This window comes from Agelaius phoeniceus, chromosome 4, assembly GCF_051311805.1.
Source record: "Agelaius phoeniceus isolate bAgePho1 chromosome 4, bAgePho1.hap1, whole genome shotgun sequence".
NCBI lineage: Eukaryota > Metazoa > Chordata > Aves > Passeriformes > Icteridae > Agelaius > Agelaius phoeniceus.
In genome coordinates, this window is record NC_135268.1 from 3,538,442 (window position 1) to 3,559,905 (window position 21,464).

Below are 21,464 nucleotides of genomic sequence, written 5' to 3' on the forward strand. Positions count from 1 at the left end.
AGGTGAATGTGAGACTGCACTCGGGGCAGTGATAGGAGTTTGGAAGAGCTGCCCATTTCTATTTATTGAGGCACTGCTCACCCTCTGAGGTGGTAGGGCACAATTCAAGTTCACTCTACAGTAAAGAAGTAATTCAAGAGGTGGAACCTAGTCTTAGAGTTAATTAGATTTTGCCAAACCTGTTACTGTCCAAGGGGTTTTCATAGGATTGTCTTCATCTGCTAGTTAAAACATATTTCTCTGATGGCTCAGAGAATCAAAAATGAATTGAATTTAATGCAGTGAAGATGGTTGCCTGTCCTCTATGGTGACGTTTTTGCTTGGCTTTAACATTTCCTGCTGGCATTTAAGGCCAGGCGATTAGTGGACAAATAATCCAAGTAACCACAGAAGTTAGAGGTGTCCAGGTCTGACAAAAAAAGTAATGTGACTAAAATGCTCTTGAAGGGTTAAGTCATGCTGGGACTTGAGGCTTTGTGTATACTTGGGAAATGGAAGTGGTTTAGGAACAAAAGCTGGAGTATCATGTTGTGGGTAGGGCACACCCCAATGACTTGGCTTAGGTGCCACAGCCCATTATCAGTTTTCACATTGTGAAACAATCTGGTAGCTACTTGTACATAACCTACATAAATGCTGCTTTGAATAATTTAGGATCATAACATTCAGATTTGCTTGTCTCTTTTTCCTTACCCCTTTTTGTTTCTTTTCCAAAAGTCTTTTAGCAAACCAAATTGATCTGTGGAGGTCAGACCTTATTTTGTTGTTAGGAAAAAGAGATGCATGTCTCTTTAAATCCCATTTAAATAAATGAGTTTGTACATATGATTTCATTTAGTAAATCAAGTCTAATGCTTGCATCCAGGAATTGAAAAATTACATTTATTTGTCTTCTTGATGCTGCTGAGATCTCCTGGGTAAACAGTTGTGTGTCCCAATCTTTGTCCATGTCATTCTTTGCCTGACTCTTATTGATGCAAGTTAAGGTTGGCAACAAATGGATTTGCTGGTGCTTTTATGAAAACAGGAAGGAACTGAAGCTGGCTCATTAATTTTTCTCTGTCTCCTCTTCAAGAAACCTGTGATGCCAATGGGTTCTGGAAACTTATTTCTATGTATATATATTTTTATAATTATATGGAAATTTCTGGTATTTTAAGTGTGATGGGGGGAAAGTTGGGACAGTGTTGCAGAGATGTGTGATTTTGAGGGACAAATGAGTTTTTTATCAAATTGGGTGCATTTAATCAACTAGATGTCTCTCAGCCTTGGATCTTGGGCATCCGCATTCCTTTTTTTGACCCTGACCACAAATGTTTGCTCTGAGCTTTAATTTCTCATGTCTTTGGGAAATGCTGCCTTCAGTTTGTACCCCCTGAGTTACAGCTTGGGGACTGCTGTAATAACCATTGATTCTTCAGCTGCCTGAAGTATGTTTGACTTAGCAAGACCAGATGAGGTTTTTAGAGCAGCTCAGGTCTCTTGAGTCCATGTGTAATGGGCACTCTTTCAACTGGGTAATTAGGGGGAAGTGGTGTGAGCTTTTCCCTCACATTAACTGCATAATTGGGTCACACTTTCTGAGGCAAAAGTATGTCAAAGTATGTCACAATCAGCTCTCCATATGATCAGCAGATGTTAAAACAGGTTTTAAGGATCAGAGAGCCAACTGATAGAACAGTTGAAATCTGAAATTTGTGAGAATGTTGACTGATTGTGCAAAATGAGTATGATCTGGTTAGTTCTGCATATTAATTATTTCTCTGTAAAAGAAAGCTTTTTCCCACTTCAGGCATGCTGTACCAGGGAGCTTGGCTAGAAAACCATTTGTGTTTTGAGATTGAGTTGCTCTCAGTGATATCTGTGCTAAAAAGCAGTAATTTTTGCCAAGGCTTCTGTTCTATGCATCAAGAGAGATGTTTGTTTGTTTTTATACATGAGACTGAAAAACTTCATTTACCATTTTGTGCAGTTTTTTGTCTGGATTTATTTTTGGACTGTGACCTAGGGGTGAAATGCCTTTCAGATTTAATATTTTGTATGCAGCTGTCTTATTTGCCAAGTTTTACTGATTTGCTTAGAAAGCTGTAATTATTTTGTGGAATTTTTTACTGCTTTTTAATATGTACTTGAGCAGCTGTTCAGTACTGTGTGGATTGGTTTTGCAAAATGTGCATTTTTGAGCAACTGTGAATATTCCAAGAGAATGTTGAGATAGAATTAGAACCTCTCTTCCTACTCTTTGGTTAGACCCAAAGGCAGAAACTCGACTGTATATTATGGTGAATGACTTTGAATTTCACGTGTACAACCGCTCTGAGCTTTATGGACAGCTTCAAGAACTGTTTGGTTTGGATCCCACAATAATTCCAGCAAAGAAAGATGATGAGAGAGCACAAGTGAATGGGAGGCAGAGAACACACACCAATCTTGAAAGGTAAATAATTATTAATTTTGCTGTTTTGTTGATGCTTTGTTCTGCAAAGTGCTGAACTAATTGGGGAATGTTTTGTTAACGTGTGCTCTGGAGGCCAAATGAGGGAAGCACAACTGAGAGAAATTGCACTGACAAGCCTGACAGTCTGAATCTTTTCCCTTTCCTCAGATTTCCTACCTGTAATAATTAAAAAACACAGCCAAACAAGCCAAGCCCTCTTGTTTAATGATCAGAGACAGGCTGAAAAATCTATTTGAAATACAGTGTGGAGAGGAAGCATGTGTTGAAGAGGATTATGCTGGCAGAATAATAATGGTTTTGCTCACTAGAACTAACAGCTGCCCAAGACATTGAATAGGCAAAATGTGAGGATCTCTATGGTCTTGTGTACAGCTACACAACCTGTCTTCTGTTAATTCCTCTTTTTGGGGTACTCCAGAAAACATGGAATGAAAATCTAAGGAGTTTTATCTGGCTCATGTGCGGTGCAGTCGGATGTTCAATAATCAGCCTCTCTTTGGGCAGACCTCACCAGGCTCATTTACTGTCAGGAGCAGAGAGGATCTAATGAGACTTGAGTGCTGCCACTGCTGCTGGCCAGTTGCTAAATTTCAGAGTGGGCAGCTGCAGGAGGCTGTGGCAGTCCTGAGTTTCACTAAGGGCTATGTCTCCCAGCCAGTCTCGTTGTGTCTTTATCTCAAGCCCTTATTGACAGGCACAAGAAGGATTTCTGCCTTTGAGGAGCATGTGTCTTGGGAAAAGAAAAATCCCATGCCTCAACAGTAGTATTTAGAACAGGCCTTGGCCTGAGGAATCCTCTGAGGAAGATTTATGGAACTATTGCTCTGAGTTAAACAAGGCATGCTTGTTTCCTACCTGTGTCAGCACCAAGGTGTAGCTGCATGTGCTTCCTGCTGTTCTCTCAGGCTTGGGAAGCCTGGCAAGTTGTCTTGCACCCTCCTGGGGAAGGAGTGTTCCCCAAGATCTGTGTCTTGAAGACCTCTAGAAGAAAAATTTGCTTGGTCCTTCTGCAGAAAAAACAAAATAATAACCCCCCCCTTTTTTTTTTTTTAATTTAGTGTTAAAGTAAAAACAGAATCTCAAGACCCCTCTTCTTCATGGAGATCACTTATTCCAGTCATTAAAGTCAATGTGAGCACGGTGAGTGAAAGGACCCTTGCAGGGAAGCTATTTATCAGTATTTGCTTAAAAAATGACACTTGCCATTCTTTTTTCTTACAGATTCTATTTCAAGTTTTTCTTTACCTTCATGCTTTAAACAAGTTAGTTATATCATCAGCACTCCCCTGACAGTCACAAATCCTGCTGGTGCTGGTGGAAACACAGCTATGTTCTAACTTTTGGGAAATACTCATGCCTTAGACTTAGTAATGATTTCCAGAATACCACCAAGTAATTAAATTGTGGGTGTTGTACAGTGTGGGGTGTGTTGGTTTTTTGGCAGGTGTTTGGGGTTGTTTTCTTTTTTTTTCCCCCCTGCACGTTTTAATAGAGGTGTTTCGACACATTGTTTAGAAGTCCATGTTACATCCCAATACCACACCCCCCCCTCAAAAAACCCAAATGAACAACAGCAAAAAAGAATCAGGAAAACTATTAGTGAGTTAATAGAAGAAAAAATGCAGAGTTTAACATACCAAGGTAATATTTGTAGATTTGCACAGGACTTTATGGCCAGGACTTTTCTCCATGTTCTTCATTTGCATGTGGCTGGTTCAACTGCATAAATCAATACTGAAATGTAAGAGGTTAGTGTAAACAGATATGTAAATATAAGAGAAGAGTGATTACCAATGATTTACTGGGTTTGCTTTTTCATTTAGGGTCGCTTGGCATTTGGCAATCATTATCAACCACAAACACTTTGCATTAACTTTGATGATGCCTTTTTGACATACACCACAAAACCACCTTCCAGCCACCTTGATCAGTTCATGCACATTGTGAAGGGAAAATTGGAAAATGTTCGAGTCATGCTGGTTCCAAGTCCAAGATATGTTGGTCTTCAAAATGATGAGTAAGTTTAGGGTACTTTTGTATCCATATTATTTTCTTATTTATTTTAAGAACACAGAGAAAAGAATGTTCGCTGTATTTCAATGTGTTTATTTTATTCAGTGTGTTTAGACAGTTGCTATTTGTTACCACTCTGAAGGTTTTTGTTTTTGGATCTTTGAACAAATTTCATTTACGGAGAAAAGCGCTGATTTTCTGGGTTATTCTAGGTTTGTATTTTTTGTGTGTGATCTGCTCTATTAAACATAGAATCATAGAATAGTTTGGGTTTCTTTGAAAGCCACCTAGTTCAAACCCTCCACAGCAGGGACATCTTCAACCAGCTCAGATTGCTCAGAGCCCCATCCAGCCTGGCCTTGCATGTTTCCAGGGATGTGGCATCCTGTGTCCAAGGTCTCTTTTCCTTCTCTCAGGTACAAGAGCTGTACCCAGGCTTTGCCCCCACTGAATTTCTAGCTGGAATGCACGGTTTAAGATGTTGACTTCTGTAAAGCAGATTGATGGTTTAGGAAATGCTAATAAAAAACCCAAACTGGGCAAAAGCTGTGTAATACTTGGTGGAGGGGAAACCGTGTTATCTTTTGAAGACAGATTGCTGATCCTTTTACCTCTGTGTTTTGCATAAGCAGGGTTAGGCAGCTTGAACAAACTGAAGCAAGTCAAACACAAACCTGAGTGTGCTTGCATGAAGTAATAAACTGTACATCATTTGTACCTTAATTGGCTTTTTATCAGCCAAATACTGCTGTTTGTGACATGGCTTTATGTTTTTCCAAGAACGTTCTGTGGCTGTGCACAGAATCTTATTCTTCCAACATGGTGACAAAGGAAATTTCTGCGGCTAATATTGAAAACAAATAAGATTAAACCAAAATAGGATTAAGATACTCAAAACAATTAGCTTTTCCTCCTGCTTCCTCTAAGTATTTGCTGTTTATGCTTTTGTCATCCCTGTAGCTCCTGATGGCTGAAGGATGGCATCTGTGCGCAAAATGTGCTCTAATTTACCGGGCAAATTAAAAAAATTGCCCAGTTCACTGGAAATGGAGAATATTTGACTCTTTAGAGCCTGCCCTCTTACACTGCTTTGGCTAAAATTTAAGCTGGGTGTTTGAACTTAAAAAAAATCCTGTAGCCAGTGTATGTATAAAAACAGCCAAGTGGCTTGATAAATGTGTAGCAGACTGAGGAATCAATACAAACATCAACATTTCACTTTGGAAACTGACTTTTTGTGTTACGAATCTCCATCTCAACACTTCTATCACGCTTTGCAAATAAGTTCTCTGAAATTGAAGAAAAGAAAAAAAAATGGTGCTGGGGAAAGGAGGTCAAAGTAGAAGAAGTTTGGAGGCAGCAGGCTTAAGGTTCAGGATAGGTAATAGGGAATACTTTATAATGATAATCTTATTTTAATTTATTGCCAATATCGAGTTGGTGGTAAAATATTTGATCATTTGCTGCTGTTACTCTCAAAGTAAACTTAGTTTCAAGGTTCCTGCTCTGTTGCTTTTGAGGAGTTTCTGGCACTACATGATTTCTCTCTCTGCTGTCTTCCATGTTTTCCAAGGTTTCCTGCCTTAGAAAATGAGCTGTGGTAAAATGGGGTATGTGCCCTAACAGGTCACACTCTTACACAGTCATAGGAATTGTCTTTTTTTGGCAAGAAATGACAGTTTGTGCAAGTGGCTGAGAAGCTTCAATAGTGTCTTTTGCAGTAAAACCAAAATTATTAATATGTAAATTAATGTGGGAAAGGGATTGTAATATACCAATATAATAGTGTTAGAGATGTGTTTCATCTCTTAGTTTTATCACTTAGATCCTTTAATATTGAGGCAAGTGTTATTGAGGCAAAACAGATTTTTTTCTTCTTTTTTTTATTAACTAATGGTCTAATTACTGAAAGTCTTGTCCCTTTGGTGTAGAAGGCTATTTTAGTAAGAAAACAATTAGCAGGTGAAAGAACAATATAGGACAAGGAGAAAGGAACTCTTGACTGAAAGAAACACTGAAAGTACAACTTCAGTAGTTACTTGTGGTTGAGAATATCTGAGAAATACCTTCGTGGAGAAGAACCTGGTACTTTCATGCTTGAGTTAAGTAGACACTTATTTAATGTAATAGTTACTATAATAATAATAATAATAGCAACATTATGATCAAGGGTTTGGTTTTTTCTCAAATCATTATGCAAATCCATTATGGTTAATATGTTACATTTAAATTTACTTGAATTCATAAAGATCAATCTTGGCATGTGGATTTCTGCTCTTCATCTTTTCACTCTTTCCTTGCAGACCCCCAAGGCTGATGGGTGAAGGTTTTGTTGTAATGCAGTCCAATGATGTTGATATCTATTACTATATGGATGAACCAGGTACAAGCTGTTAAATACAAAGATAGTTTGTTTTTTTTTTTTTTTTAAGGTGGAAAATCTATATGCTAAGAGAGCTAATGCCATGTTTTGGAGCAATAGAAGTACCATAAATATGCTTTTGTTCTGACTGCCCTTGAAGTATTGCCTGAGTCTTGAACAAAGGCAACACATTGGGTAATGGAGTGTACAGGTGTAGGATAGGTGGCAATTTTGGATCTTTTTTGATCATATTTCTTGGCCTTCCACTGGAAGTCTGCCTTGAATTGTGTCTTGATATTTACATACTGTAGTGCTCTCAAATAAAACTGACATGAGGACACTTGAATTGTCTTGTGCTTAAGCAAACATTTCTCTTGCTAATTTGAAGCAGCTTCCTTTAATAAAGTGTTTAATATTTTATGTAATTCAGGCCTTGTACCAGAGGAGACAGAGGAGAGTAATGATGGAGAAGCCAGCAATGAAGACAGCAAATTACAGGACCTGCCACCATGCTGGGGTTTGGACATTGTGTGTGGAAAAGGGACAGACTTCAACTATGGGCCTTGGGCTGATAGACAGAGGTATGACCATGATTTACAACTTTCATCTGAATATCCAGTGTTACTGAGAAAGCTTTCTCAAGTTTCCATTGTGTGATTGCTCAGAATTTGTGTGTTTTAGGGTAGACCAAGTCTGAAAGAAGAGTCCTGCCACAATGGTTTAAGATCAGTGAATTCATTGGTGTTTATCTTGTTGGCCTTCCAAAGTTAGGATTACTCTCATTATTAAATTAATAGATTATATTCCCTTTTTGTAAGCCAAGTACTTTTACTGTTTATTGAGTAAAAGGTTTAACTTGTTAATTGGTCATCTTTAGATTTATCAAGCTCCTGTTAGCTAATATGGGAATAAACTGCATATTGATGAGGAAATTTTAGGGAAGCAGAAATCTGGCTATGAAAATAATGAGGGAGGAATAATTTATCCTTGCTTAGCATAATCAGCTGCTTGATGTTATCTCCAAAGTATTTATTATCTAGCTATTTTAATACAAAATATTAGCCTAGAGTTCTATTGTTCTTCACTTGGCCCTGGATGCTTTGCACATGAGCATTTCTGGTGAGGACAATAGGATTGTTTAGAGAGTGAAGGACTATTAAGCAAAAGTGACATAATCAGTGCTTTCCCTCTTTTCCCCTGTTAATTACAGGCTGGTACTTGGCCTTCACTAATTCTCCTGTGAAACTGTTATGATTTCCTGTCTCTCAGGAGTGTGAGGATGGCAGCCCAAAGAGTAGTCATTAGATATGATAGTGCATTTAAGAGAAAATGTCGCTTTCTAGAGCCTTTTGCTAGAAATATGAGGTCAGTGAATCATTAATGATACTTTTAATACTCCAAAGAAAGCTTGCCCTATAATGGAATGCTTTTTATAATCTTAACTGGCTCAGTAGAAAGCAGTTTAGTGCAGAGTGCATAGAGTTCCTAGATACATACTAGGAACACTTCTGCATCTTGCTGTGGATGGGTCCTGGAAGTTTGGGAGCTTTTAAGCTGCTACAACAGCCAGGTGCTGGGTGCAGGAAGAAATTCCACCCCCTTGAGACCTATGTAAGCTCTGCTGTCTGTGCTTCATCACTCTGCCTTTGCTGTCAAGTATTTCATGGCACATTCAGCTAAAAATCTGTAGAAATGTGGCTTCCATTCTGAGGTCTTAAGTTTTGTGTTTTCTTCATTTCTGGGCTTACATCAATTATTTATGCACAAACTGAAGAGTAAATAGATGACTTGCTACTATGCTTTTGCAACAGATTTTATAAACCAATTATTAGAAATAAAAAGAAAAACATGGTTTATTTGCCTTCTGAATAATTAACTTGCAGACAAAATCTATGAATTTAAACTTCTTGCCATTGACACTTTTGGAGATTTCAGTAATGAGTTGGAAGGCTCCTATGATGAAGATATTCAACAAACATTCTTCCTTATCACATCCACTGGTTGTTAAAGGACTCAGCGAAGAGGAAGATAGTTAAATGAACCAAGTAGATGCACAAATACACATGTGTATTTCCTCTGGGAACAAAAAACAACTTTTTTTTTTTCTTTTTCTCCACTAGGGATTGCTTGTGGAAGTTTTTCTTCCCACCAGACTACCAAGTTATGAAAGTCTCAGAAATTGCTCAGCCTGGGAAACCAAGGCAGATCCTTGCTTTTGAGCTGAGAATGAATATCATTGCAGATGCCACCATTGATTTGCTTTTCACCAAGAACAGGGTAAATAGTGAAACCTTATCAAGAAATTAACTTTTTCTGCTGTGGTTGCACTGTGCTTTTTGGTTGTGCACAGTTTTACTTGTCTCAGGTGTATATTACAGAGCTGTGGGTGATTTTTATCTTAGTTTTTTATAATTATGAGCAAACTTTTCAAAGAGAAATGTATTATTAGAGGTGTTATTTTAAGTCTCTTTTAAGCTTTAAAGGTACATCTTAAGCCATGCCAGCTCCTGCAGTCTTGGGGCTTCATGATCTGGGCATGTCCTGGGCAATCTTAAATTCTAATGAAGCTCACCATGATAGATAGAAAAACCAATTTTTTCTGATACTTCTGTATGACCAGATGACAATGAGGGAACAAAACTTGTATGTTTAGGAGATGGGAATTTTCTTCTCCTTGTTGCTGCTCTTCTACGTGGGGTACAGCATCACTTTGTTGTACCCCTGTTTTGTTCTTTTGTGGGGGGACTGAATGGGTTAGAGTTGTAGTGTCAGACATGTGCATTAGTCTGTTCTCCCAGACCTTGGGTCAGAGGATTTTATGCTGTTTCTGTGACTGGGCTTCAGTTAGCATTTATTGAACCTAAAAAAGGTATTTTATTATCATTAAACCTAAAAAAGATAGGTTATTTTGTACCAATATGTATTGATAATTCATTAGTGGTTTTTCTGAAGGCAACCAAGACTTTAATCACCAGGTGTGGATAATGGCAGCCAGAGGCATAGATAAACCTAGAAATCACATTTGGACTGTTTTGCTTCCTTGCACTGCAGGAAACCAACGCTGTACATGTAAATGTTGGTGCAGGATCCTATTTGGAAATAAATATTCCCATGACAGTGGGTGAAAATGGTGAGTTAAGGCTAAGCCAGATCTGTTTCCCTACTGTTTTTCCTGAACAGTTATCTTAATTCCTGTGTCTGTCAATGTCTTTTAGTGTTTTTCCTTTTTCATCTTGAGATGTGTATTCTTAAGGAAAGGAACAAAAAAACTTCCTTGTACAGTTCACTGCAAGATATTAAGGCAAATATCCCTCAGGGTACTTCTTGGTAGTGGACTGCTGAAATCACTGCTAAAACTTGTTTAAATATTGATCTAACTCTTGTGTCTGAAGGATAATTTGATGACTTTTGTTTGCCAGGCTATTCACCTACAATTAAAGGGCAGCTCCTCCACGTGGATGCCACCAGCAGCATGCAGTACAGGACTCTCTTGGAAGCAGAAATGCTGGCTGTAAGTGTACATTAATAAGTGCAAAGCTTCAGTCTCTAGGGGATTTTTAATAAAGAACATACTGACTTTTCTGTGGAGCAGTCTTTAGTTTCTTAATGCAGGCAAGTGCCTTTTTACTGTATTTTGCAGGACCTAAATATGTAAGGAATTTATATGTACTGGCACAGTTGTGCCTGTGTGTAATCTTTAGTGACTTAAAAAGCACTACCTTGGTGTATAAATTACCTATTTACAAATGTTGCCTCATTTATTATGTAGCCATGTGTCCATGCAGGCTTTGCCTTAATTAATGATTATGCTCACTAGTTCTGCTAAAGGATGTGTATGCACAAGTACTTAAAAGCACTCAAGTGTGCTTGAACTTCTTGAGACATGTTTAATACTCCATTACTCTTTTGTTTGCCTAATATTTGATTTCTGCAGTGTTGTAGTTGTGTAGATTACCCTCCTTATTGGTTTTTAAATTATGTTATTCAAGTGATATTTTTATGAATATGAACAATATATCAGTGGTTGAAAAAGTCTCTTCTGGGGCATTTTCTTTTGGTGTATTGTGAAAAGTGATGATTTTGATGAAAACCTTGCATTTCAAATTGCTTTGTACATCTACAGCAGCAGATGTATGTGAAACTCATCTATACCTTCCCAAATAAATGAATACACTAACACTTGACCTTCAAACACAGAAGGAGGGACAGAGATTAAATTATTAAGGAACTGGAAGTACCTTCTGTTCATCCCAGCAGGAAAACAGTTTTAATTATTCAGCAGGGTACATATGTGAAAACTGCTGAGAGACAGGGTCAGGCTTTGTCATCTTTGCAGGTAATCCTGATGCTTTCATTTCTTGCCCACAGTTCCATATCAATGCCAGCTATCCCCGGATATGGAACATGCCTCAGACATGGCAGTGTGAGCTGGAGGTCTATAAAGCAACCTATCATTTCATCTTTGCTCAGAAGAGCTTCTTTACAGGTAACCTCTTTGCTAAATAGGTTACATGTCAAATATTCTCTCTTTGGGATTTGTTTTCAAATTTTGCTGAGTTGTGCAAGGTCAGGTTCTCTAATTTCATGTTTTTAAGGTAACAAATTGTTTCTGAGGACACAGTTCCTGATGCCTATAGAATGTCCAACTGCATGGTATTCTTACATTTGAGTAGAAGCACAAATAATTGAATTTTCTAATGTCTAAATAAATTTGATTTGCAGTTAAGTGATGGGAAATTTAGTTCTTACTAGAACTCTTATCACAGCTACTGATTTGCTTAATTTGTCACCCATGATGTTGATTTCTCCTGATATCTCTCTTTGCTTGGCTCATTTTCAACTACTTGGGCTTTGGATTGTGTCCCTATGGCTGACAGATGATGAGGAGAAGTAATTTGCTCCTCAGGCTTCTGGCTGTGAGGAGGCAGGCAATGCAAGGTGGAACAGCACCACCCAACTGTTGCTGGGAGCTCCAGCTGCAGCAATGGCAAGAATACAGCCCCATCACTGTGGTGTGAATTAGCCCTGCTGGGAGGAAGGTTTAATTAGTGCAGGCTTGGTGCCATGCTAATAAAGTTATCCCCTGAGTGAGGCCAGAGCCATTGTCTGGGTAGTACCACAGTGCCCAGGGCAACCTGCTGCTGTGATCAGGGCAAAAATCAGCTTTTCCAACACAAAAATGCTAAGGAATCACTCACCTGATGGCCACTAACTCACCTTTTATTGCTTGGTGTGGGTCTAGATCTGATCCAAGACTGGTCCAGTGACAGCGCACCTGACATTTTTTCATTTGTTCCATATATGTGGAACTTCAAAGTCATGTTCCATCAGTTTGAAATGATCTGGGCAGCAAATCAGCACAACTGGATTGACTGCTCCACCAAACAACAGGAGAATGGTGAGATCACTTTTTTTGGATTTGGAAGAAGTAGCATATATAACAAAAAATCATCAACAAAATACAGTGTATACAAATGTATAAAGAGATAAAGTACTAGAATTACACCCAAAACCTGGTGGGTAAAAAAAGCACCAAGCTATTATAGTTATTTTTATTGTTTTCCTGCAATTTCCTTGTGCTAAGTACAATGTCTTTCTAGGAGGAACAAGATGTAGGTAATAAATACTTTCAAAATAATTCATTACAATAATTTATGACTCCAAGTACAGTGTAGTTAAATGGTAATATTCTGAGTTCTTTAATATATTTTAATTATTACTACCTTATGTTTGATATTTTGTCTAAGAACCAAATATGGATTAATTCTGACAAATTGCTTGGTTTTCCTTTTCCCTCCCAGTTTATCTAGCAGCTTGTGGAGAAACCCTGAACATTGTTTTTTCTCTGCCTTTCACTGACTTTGTTCCAACCACATGCAATACTAGATTCTCCTTGAGGGTAAGGACATCTCGTAAATGTGAGACTCTTTCCTGAAAGAAAAATAGTCTTTTTCACTTTCAGTTCATAGAATTTTTCTTGAAGCAACCCAGAGGTAAATGGTTTCAGTTTGCTAGTGTGAAAGATTTAATCATAGGCTGTTTTAATTTATATAGACGTATATGCACAAAAAGGAAATTATTTCTGAAAAATACAAATGTGTGTGCTTCATACATAGATAAATATACATAGTTAGTATGTATATTTATTATATCTAGTTAGAGTGTGTGTCTGTGTATGTGTTTTATCACCTGGAATTCTGTTCCCCTTTATTTATGAAATATGAAAATCTAATGTGTGTTCAAATGTACTGGCTACCCCCAAACCATTTTGAAAAGCCATCTTCCAGATTTTTAAGAGGTTCTGTAGCATAAATAATGATCACAAAGTGTTTTTCACAGATGCAGATAATTCTTTGAATTACTGTATTTTTTGTCTTCCTTAAAATAGAAGCTGTCTACTGCTGCTAAAAATAAAGAACTAGTTGATGGTGATGTTGCTAATTTGGTATAATTTTATAGCAAAGAAATCAATGTTTTATGGATTTCATTCTGTTTCAAGTGTGATTTAGTTGAGATGTGGAGTAAGCTTGTTTTAGTAATTTAATTTCTGCAGTATTCAATTTCTGCAGTAGAAGAACAGGGATCACTAAAAGTTGTCCAGTGTTTTATAGATTGCTCTAGTGATGTGAAAGTTATTGGAATTGTAAGCATTCAGAACTGTGGAGCTCTTGAGATTGCACTAAATCTTGCTGGAAAACAGATTTCCTGTCTAATGATGCCTTTATGTAAAATCAAGATGATGGCACACAGGAACATGAAGATGGCTTGAGCATTGTGCATAAGGTCAATGTCAATTAACTCTCCTGTTGCTGATGTTTGACTTTTAGGGAGAAGATGTTGATCTTCATTTGTATCTGCCTGATTGCCATCCTAGTAAATATTCCCTTTTTATGCTGGTAAAGGATTGTCAGCCCAATAAAATAAGCCCTGAGTCTTGTATGTCAGCGGAATGTCAAAGTGGTCAGAAAACGGGCAAACCCAAATGGAGGAACATTACTCAAGAAGAGTGAGTTTATTGAGATATTTATGTATATTGGTATCTTTATGTTGATTCTTCTTACTTATTTTTTTTTTTTTTTGTGATTCATCAACTTTTGAGGTTGCTTTAAAGATACTGAAAAGAAGTATTGTGCTTGAAATAAAAGGATGCTGTTTCCTTTTGAAAGGGCTGGATGGGTCGAATGCTGGACAGTCCCAAGTGTTGTGTTTACAATTGACTACTCCTGGCACCCAATTTATCCTCAGAAGGCAGATGAGCAGTTAAAGCAATCCTGTAAGTGTCACTACCTTTTCCTTGTTAGCATTGCTTCATTTGGGAAGCTGCTGGGACTTTGGATCACACTGCTTCCATCTGCAGAGATGAACTTGGAACTGAATTGCTGTTTTATGTCTCAGGGGAATTTTTTGATCATTAGAATGCACTGGGATTGATTTAAAACCTGACAGGATTCCATGCTGCTACATTTCAGGATGTGTCCCAGTTCCTTGTGTAAAAAAAGAGGATACTGTCTGCAGTTCACTTCTCCTTGTCCTTAACAAAGTGGATCTCTTAAATGGGTTGTTGCACAAGATAAAATATCACTTGGTATATTAAACATCAGCATATTAAATAGGAAGTACAATATTTTTGGCCATGTCCCTTAGGATTTCTAAGTGTTTTTGACTTTTGGATGTTGCAATCTCATTTTATTATTCCAACTGTTTAAATTCATTGTATATGAGATGTAATAATAGTGTCTTCCCTTTATGGATATCAAACTGTGATTTCATTGTTCACTGTTCAAGTGAACCATCAGAAACGAGTATTAGACTGGTCAGTCAGATTCTAATGTCTAAGAATTTATTTTAACTGTCTAAATATTTCTAGATAACAAATACCCTATGAGAATGTGCTTGCAAAAAATGTTATAAACACAGAGATTCAAGTAGGTTCATTTAAATGCAGAGGGAGGTATGCAGGAAGTGATGGGGTTACAAAAACTCAGGCTGAGATTGTAGAAGCAGAACTGATGGAGGAGTGATGGTCAAAGAATAATGAGGGCTAATTTGAAAGGGCCACGTTTGAAAGCTGTTAGAAGGCATGCTGGATGGCATTTTTAGGGTTTGAGTTCCAACAGTTGACATCTAAAAGAACTCTAATTTGTGAGGATGAAGCAGAAAAGGTGAGATGGATTTTGCAGATGCTCATTAAGTGCTCAGCTTGGGTCAAATGTGCATTCCTCACATTCTGAGAACATTTCCTCGTGTTTGTAGCAATTGAAACCTGCATTTGCAAGTTTGTACATAGGCAGGTAATTCATCTGCAGAGTCCTCCAGTGGTTAGTTCAGCAGTCCACCTCACTCCTACTCTGCAGATTCTCTGGAAGCAGATTCTCTGGAATCTGCTTGCAGTAGCAACATCTCTATTCTATTTTGAGTCAGTCCATCAAACTCTGAGAAATATGTTGCATTACAAAAGACGTAGTTTCCATAAAAAGTGGTCATCTCACTGCAGCATTTGGCTGATGCATAACTCATAAGATGGTGCAAGCACTGAGCAGGCACTGTAGACAATAATGGGGAGTTCAGGCCTTGGAGGTTTCTGCCTGCAGAAACATACATAGTTCTGTATGTGCCAGTTCTTCCCGTTAAACTGGCACCTGAAATCTTCCTCCAGCTGGAGCATCAATTTTTGATGGTTTTCCCATGGAGTTCTCTACTCCTCAGCAATCAATTCACATCCCCAAAATACTTGCAGTTACTCATGACATTCTCATTGCCTTTCCTCTCTTAAGACAGTTTTTGGGCTCTTGTTCCTAATTCCAACTAGAAAGAAGGGGTAGGAAATAGGATTTGAATTTCCAAACTGTTTTGTGAGTAGAGTAAGTGAGTTGTTGGAGCCAAAATTTTGGCCTGCAGAGCTACTAGTTGAGAACAGATTTTTAGTACAACTTTGCACTTTGCATGTTTATTCTCTCTTGTTTATCCTGCAGTAGCTGTGTGGTTGTGGGAAATCTGCTCTGCTGAAATGAAAGCATGTCTCTGTTTAACTTCAAAAGCAAGCTAAATACACTGAATACTTTTTTTTCAAAACTTCAGGGATTGTTTTTCTCTTGCATAATTAACATTGACTAAAATATTCTCTATTTTCTTGTCTTCCCATAGTTACTAGAGATGAAAAACTAGATCTGTAGCATAGACATGCTAATGTAATTATACAATTCAGGTGCTAAGAGTTGTGTATTTAATCCAATTCCTGTTGGCTGAACTTTGTCCAACAGAAGCCTAAGTTGTAATCAAAATCTGTTTTCTATTCTTCTTGTGCTTCCAAGTGTCAGAAATGGAAGAAACCATGTTGTCTGTGCTGAGGCCATCCCAGAAAACCAGCGACAGCGTGATTTCATCTCCCACAGCTTCCAGCCGCCTTCCCCTCGACCCCTCGGAGCTGCCCCCGGATAAGCTCCACGTGGAGCTGGAACTCTCCCCAGATTCCCAGATAACCCTGTATGGACCCTTGCTCAAAGCCTTTCTCTCCATAAAGGTAGGCAGAGGAGCACAACTTGCAAAATGTATGGGGGGCCACTTGTAGGAAGGGGAAATAATGACTTTTAAAATGGCAAATTCAAATTGGGAAGCATATGTGAATTTGGATGCAAACTTTTGGTAGGCTCTAGTTTAGAATTGCTCTGGTGATCTGGTATAGCTGGGATGAATTTTACTGTCACAGGCTTGTGAGAAGACTTCTTACAAACATATATATGTACACACACACAGACACCCATATCAGCATAATTTTGTCCTTCAAGAAATACTGCATGTTCTGAACATGTGCAAAAAATTTCTTCTTTCAATTTTCCACTAGTAAAATAAAACACTATTCCATGATTATGACTAGAGTTTATCTAAACTCCAATTTTTATGCAGAGTTATACCAGAAGCCATGTTTTTGGTGCATTTTAAGTTCTGCAGTGTGTTGTTTTTCTTAGCTAGACTCCATGACATTTCTGGAGTTAGGATCGTGGAAGGGACTGGGGAATAAGCTTAATTTAAAAAGCTTCTTCAGTAAATATTTGAGAAGGATTATGCATCCTTTTCTTGACATTAATCTATTATGCTTTAGAATGTGTGTTTGTTTTTTTTTGCTGTCTTCTCTTCCATGACTGATTTTTTTAGGGTGTCTAAGTTTAATTCCTTCCCATCTCCCTCACCCTCCCTTGTGGTGACAAAAGCCAAGGCAGTTGAATGTGTCAATTCTGTTTAACTAACAGCAAAATGGTTGATTTTTGTGGTTGGTTTTTTTGTGTGTGTGTGGTTTTGGGGTTTCTTTTTTTGGTGGGTTTTTGCTGCTTTGTTTTTCTCTGAACATGGGTTTCAACCTGTCCAGATGTAGGCTAAGGTAATGCTTCTGGAGGCTGGAGCAGAGGTTGAGGAATTTTGAGACAGGTCATCAATATAAGGACTCACTGGAACAGTAATTGTCATTAATTTCAATAAAATACAGCATATAAGCAAGGAATAGCAGAAAATACTCTTTTGTAGAGTATAGGACTTGCAAATATGCTCATTATTTTTTCATGTTGTCGATAAAATAAATAGGATTAAAATTAGGCCAGTACTGCATCTTGAAGACTTGATTTCTCCTGGTACAGAGCAAAGGAAGCCATGTTTGAATTGTTTATTGAACCCTCTTTTTGAAGCCTATAAATTCATGGGGGATTCTGGCTTTTCAAGCAAAGCAGCACCATTTCAGTGCTTTTTGCCTCTGGAGATAAATGCAAACAGGGCTACATTAGATCCCTGATTCTGTAATGATTTCATTTTTAGGTGCAGATTTCTCACGTGAAATTTAGCTTTTCTAGTCTAATTCTCAAGAGAAATTTTTGATTAATAGCTTGTTTATGAAACTGTGCATTTATTGCTGTTTTTAGCATTTTTGTGACTCTGTTTAGAACTTTTAGTCCAGCTGTGCTGGGACCATATTTTGAAAGATTTCTAGGAGGGTTTTTTTTAATGTTTGTTTTCCTGACTTGTGGTTGTTTTTGGTTTGTTTTCATTGATCTTTTTTTTATACATGGCGTAGAGATTCCTGCACACACATTGTCCATGCAGCTTTGTTAAGCCTTCTAATTTTGGGAGCTAGTTTTTTGGTGTAGCACACCCTGCTAAGGCTTTTCTGTCTGGAAATGAATGATTCACAGCAGGAGTTGTCAGGAGTGAGTTACTGGAGCACCTACCACCCTCTGCTGGATCTGCCTTATTAAAAATCACTGCAAGAAAATTCTTGAGAGTTTAGCTTTTCTTTTAAGGGAGAAGATGTGATAGATTGCCAGAAACCTGATGGATTCTCTGTTTCCCAGTAGAATTTGGCAGTGTTCCTTTGGCCTTAGATAATTGAAGAGGATTTGCTTAGACACAAGGTGGCTTTTAGACCCAAGCAAGAAATGTTTATAACCTAATATTTTAGAAGCATGGTTAAGACTTTTAAGCCTGCTGAAAAAAAGGTTCAGAAAGTTGGAGGAGAGTGACTTCCTGCAGGATGTGTCTTGTGTTCTTACTCTGTTATCTATCTTTAAAAGCACAAAATCTATTTAAAAGTGTCACTTATAATATTTCAGTTCCTTGTGTTGCATGTTATCTCAAATACCACTACTGTGAGAACCACGGAGCTGCCATCATTTTCTGCAGAGCACAATGCCTAAATTTGCACATTTAAGCTATCCAGTTTTCATAAAATAAAATTATGTGTTCCTTTGGCTGTAGGTTATACCTATGCCACTTATTTTAGGGAGGATTAAAACCATAAGATTTGTTTTGTATTTCAATTCATTGCCTGCATATTTTTCATTTGTTTTCCATGTGATCATAACAATTCTTTTTCCTAGGAAAATTATTTTGGGGAAGATGACATGTACACTGACTTTGAAGAGGTCATTTCAAGCCCTGTTTTGTCCCTGTCAACATCCTCAAGCTCTGGCTGGACAGCTGTAGGAGTGGAAAATGACAGAAAAGAAAATGAAATTTCAGTCAAGCCCGTTCACCCTCTTACTTTACGCCCATGGGATATCACTGTGCTTGTTAATTTGTACAAAGTGCATGGGAGATTGCCAGTGGTAAGTACTTTATAATGATAAAAGAATTTGCTTCATGTGATTTATTTTTTTTAGTTTCATAGTCTGGAACCACATTTAACTGCCTGGAACATGTAGTTGCTGTGGTGCTTACCAAAATGTATGCATACATACCAAAATGTGTAGATACTCTCTGCTGCAACTGTGGCTATCTAAACAACTTTGAGACAGGATTTATTTTGCTTATCTGGGAGGCAGAACTGGATAATTTTCTAATATGTTTGTTATTCCCAGAACTTGATTTGTGTGCTATTTTTGATTGACCATTACAACTTCTCTACTGATTAGCAAATTTGTCTTATAATGGTGCAGTCTGCTCTATGCTCCCGACTTCTGAGGGAGCCCCAGAATAAAAAATCCAGATATAACATTGGGTTCACCCAAATCTTTTTGAATTACTGTTTATGCAATTTTCAAAAGGTTTTTGAAGTTGCACAGGCTTCTTCTTGAGTAACCACTGAGAAGAAAATCAGCATGCTCATACTTGCTACTCCCAGGTTTGCAGCTGATAGTCAAGTTTCAACCATGTTATGTACTTTCAGGTTCTGAAACAGATGTGTTTATCTTTTATTTCAGCATTGCAGTCCAGATGGTCCAGACTGCCCTACAGCTTTCTTGGAGAGGCTGTGTTTCGAGATGAAGAAAGGGTTTAGAGAAACAATGCTTCAGCTTGTATTGTCTCCAGTGAATCTGTTTCTGAATGACAATTATCAGGTAGTCAGTCAGTGTTTGTGTGGCTGTATTGTGGAAGTTGTGTTGATGTTAAATTTGAATTATTTTTTGGTAGGAATTTTCTTGTTGTGCAAAGGTTTTATTAAGGCTTGTGAGCCGTAAGAAAAGTCTGATGCGTATTTTGTAAAAACCTTTATTTTTGTCCAGATTTTTTGGTCAGTAAAACAAACAGGATTAAATTAAAGTAGTGTTGCATCTTTTCCAAGAATTGTCTCTCACCTCCTTGTCCTTGGCAGCGCCCTGCAGTGGACGAGGTGCTCCGGGAGGGTCACATCAGCCTGTCGGGCCTGCAGCTCCGTGCCCATGCCATGTTTTCTGCAGAAGGGCTGCCCCTGGGAAGTGACACTTTGGAATATGCCTGGCTGATAGATGTGCAGGCTGGAAGCCTCACAGCCAAAGTGACAGCACCACAGGTACCATCCAGAAACCAATCTGAAGTACTGAAGTATTACCCCTCTTCCTTCTAGAACAGGCACAGTGTGGATTTCTGGAAAGCGTGTGATCTGTGCCTTACTTTATAACTTTAAAATCTAATCATTTCTGTAAAGGGACAGCAGATGCCGAATGAGCCATTGTCAGAGGGATGTTTTAAAGCAGGAGGCAAATGATTTGTGGGAGTGTAGTATGGACATGCCTCAGGAGTAGCTGCTCACTGCATTAATTGTGCTCCTTGGTCCCACTGGAACATAATTTGCTTTCCTGGTATTGCACTTTGTTAGGTCAGTCTTAGCACTAACCCCTTTTAATTTGGCCATTTATGTTACATTTGTCTTTCCACCTAGGTGAATGACTCCAAGTTTACAACAAGCAGATCATTCTGATTTATTTCTGCTGTGGTCTGCCAGATCTTTAAAGGAGAGTTGCTTTGCCAGTGTATTCTGAGGCACAAGAAAAGTCCATAGGTTCTATTTAGTAGTTACTATTTGCCTTAATGATTTTTAATTTTTTAAGACACTTCTACATCTTCTTAATCCCCTAAGAATTGGTATTTTCTAGGATTAAGCACATATTTAATTGGGAGACTTCTGCAGCAAATAAAATAAGGCATACAAGCAAGTTTAGTAACTCTAAAGAATGGATGTTTTCTTGCTACATAGACAGACATTTGTGGTGGTACTTTGCAGAATGCTGCCACTGATTTTGATGATCTGTAGGATTTGCTCCACTGCTCTATGGTTCAAAATTAAACTTTGTTGATTCGAAGTACTCCAAGGTTAAAGAACATTTCTTAAGGCCTAATGCAAATGAAGGATTTTCTTGCTTCATAAAGCCATTCTCAATTGTATGCAATTTGTTTCTTTTTTTTAGTTGTCAGCTCTTGAATTTGCTGTTTCAGGTTCATTGGCTTTTTTCCTTCCATAGTGTGATGTATTGCAGGAATTTGTGAAGGGACTACAGTGAATGGAGGAGGAGAGATTTTGTGCAGGAGAGTCATAGCTAGATGAAATTCCATTCAAATTACTGCTGATTTTAAGTGCCCTTTCCTTTGGCAAGCCAAAGAAAACCCATTTCCCTCTCATAACAGAGACAGACAGTCATGAATCACTTCCTTTATGAGAGAGCTAACTATATAAAAGACTTAAATCAACAATAGGCTAATTACTAGGTCTAGCAAGAATCAGCAGTGTTTTGTTGAGCCAGTTTCCTCCTGTGCTATCTAAATGTAACTTTGCTGCTTTTATAGAAGCAAATCTGACATTTCAATTATGAATGGTAATGAAGTACCTTGAGCTATTCTTCATGATAAAGTTGGGGGAGCTCTGTCTTTACAATTAAGTTCTCAGCTGACTGC

The 21,464-nt window shown here is 38.0% G+C and overlaps 1 protein-coding gene across 10 annotated transcripts in view; it reads left to right on the plus strand.

Moving 5' to 3' along the window:
• The window catches only part of BLTP1 (bridge-like lipid transfer protein family member 1), an 87,756-nt gene that overhangs the window by 13,493 nt on the left and 52,799 nt on the right, over window positions 1-21,464 (plus strand). For all 10 annotated transcript variants that reach the window (XM_077176740.1, XM_054633649.2, XM_054633651.2 and 7 more), the window contains exons 6-22: window positions 2,251-2,437; window positions 3,517-3,598; window positions 4,282-4,475; window positions 6,775-6,854; window positions 7,264-7,414; window positions 8,954-9,110; window positions 9,885-9,963; window positions 10,253-10,344; window positions 11,202-11,319; window positions 12,076-12,231; window positions 12,635-12,732; window positions 13,661-13,839; window positions 14,000-14,106; window positions 16,145-16,353; window positions 18,695-18,922; window positions 19,517-19,654; window positions 19,909-20,085. In XM_077176740.1, the coding sequence (XP_077032855.1) occupies window positions 2,251-2,437; window positions 3,517-3,598; window positions 4,282-4,475; window positions 6,775-6,854; window positions 7,264-7,414; window positions 8,954-9,110; window positions 9,885-9,963; window positions 10,253-10,344; window positions 11,202-11,319; window positions 12,076-12,231; window positions 12,635-12,732; window positions 13,661-13,839; window positions 14,000-14,106; window positions 16,145-16,353; window positions 18,695-18,922; window positions 19,517-19,654; window positions 19,909-20,085 (2,432 nt within the window). The remainder of the gene's footprint in view (window positions 1-2,250; window positions 2,438-3,516; window positions 3,599-4,281; window positions 4,476-6,774; window positions 6,855-7,263; window positions 7,415-8,953; window positions 9,111-9,884; window positions 9,964-10,252; window positions 10,345-11,201; window positions 11,320-12,075; window positions 12,232-12,634; window positions 12,733-13,660; window positions 13,840-13,999; window positions 14,107-16,144; window positions 16,354-18,694; window positions 18,923-19,516; window positions 19,655-19,908; window positions 20,086-21,464) is intronic.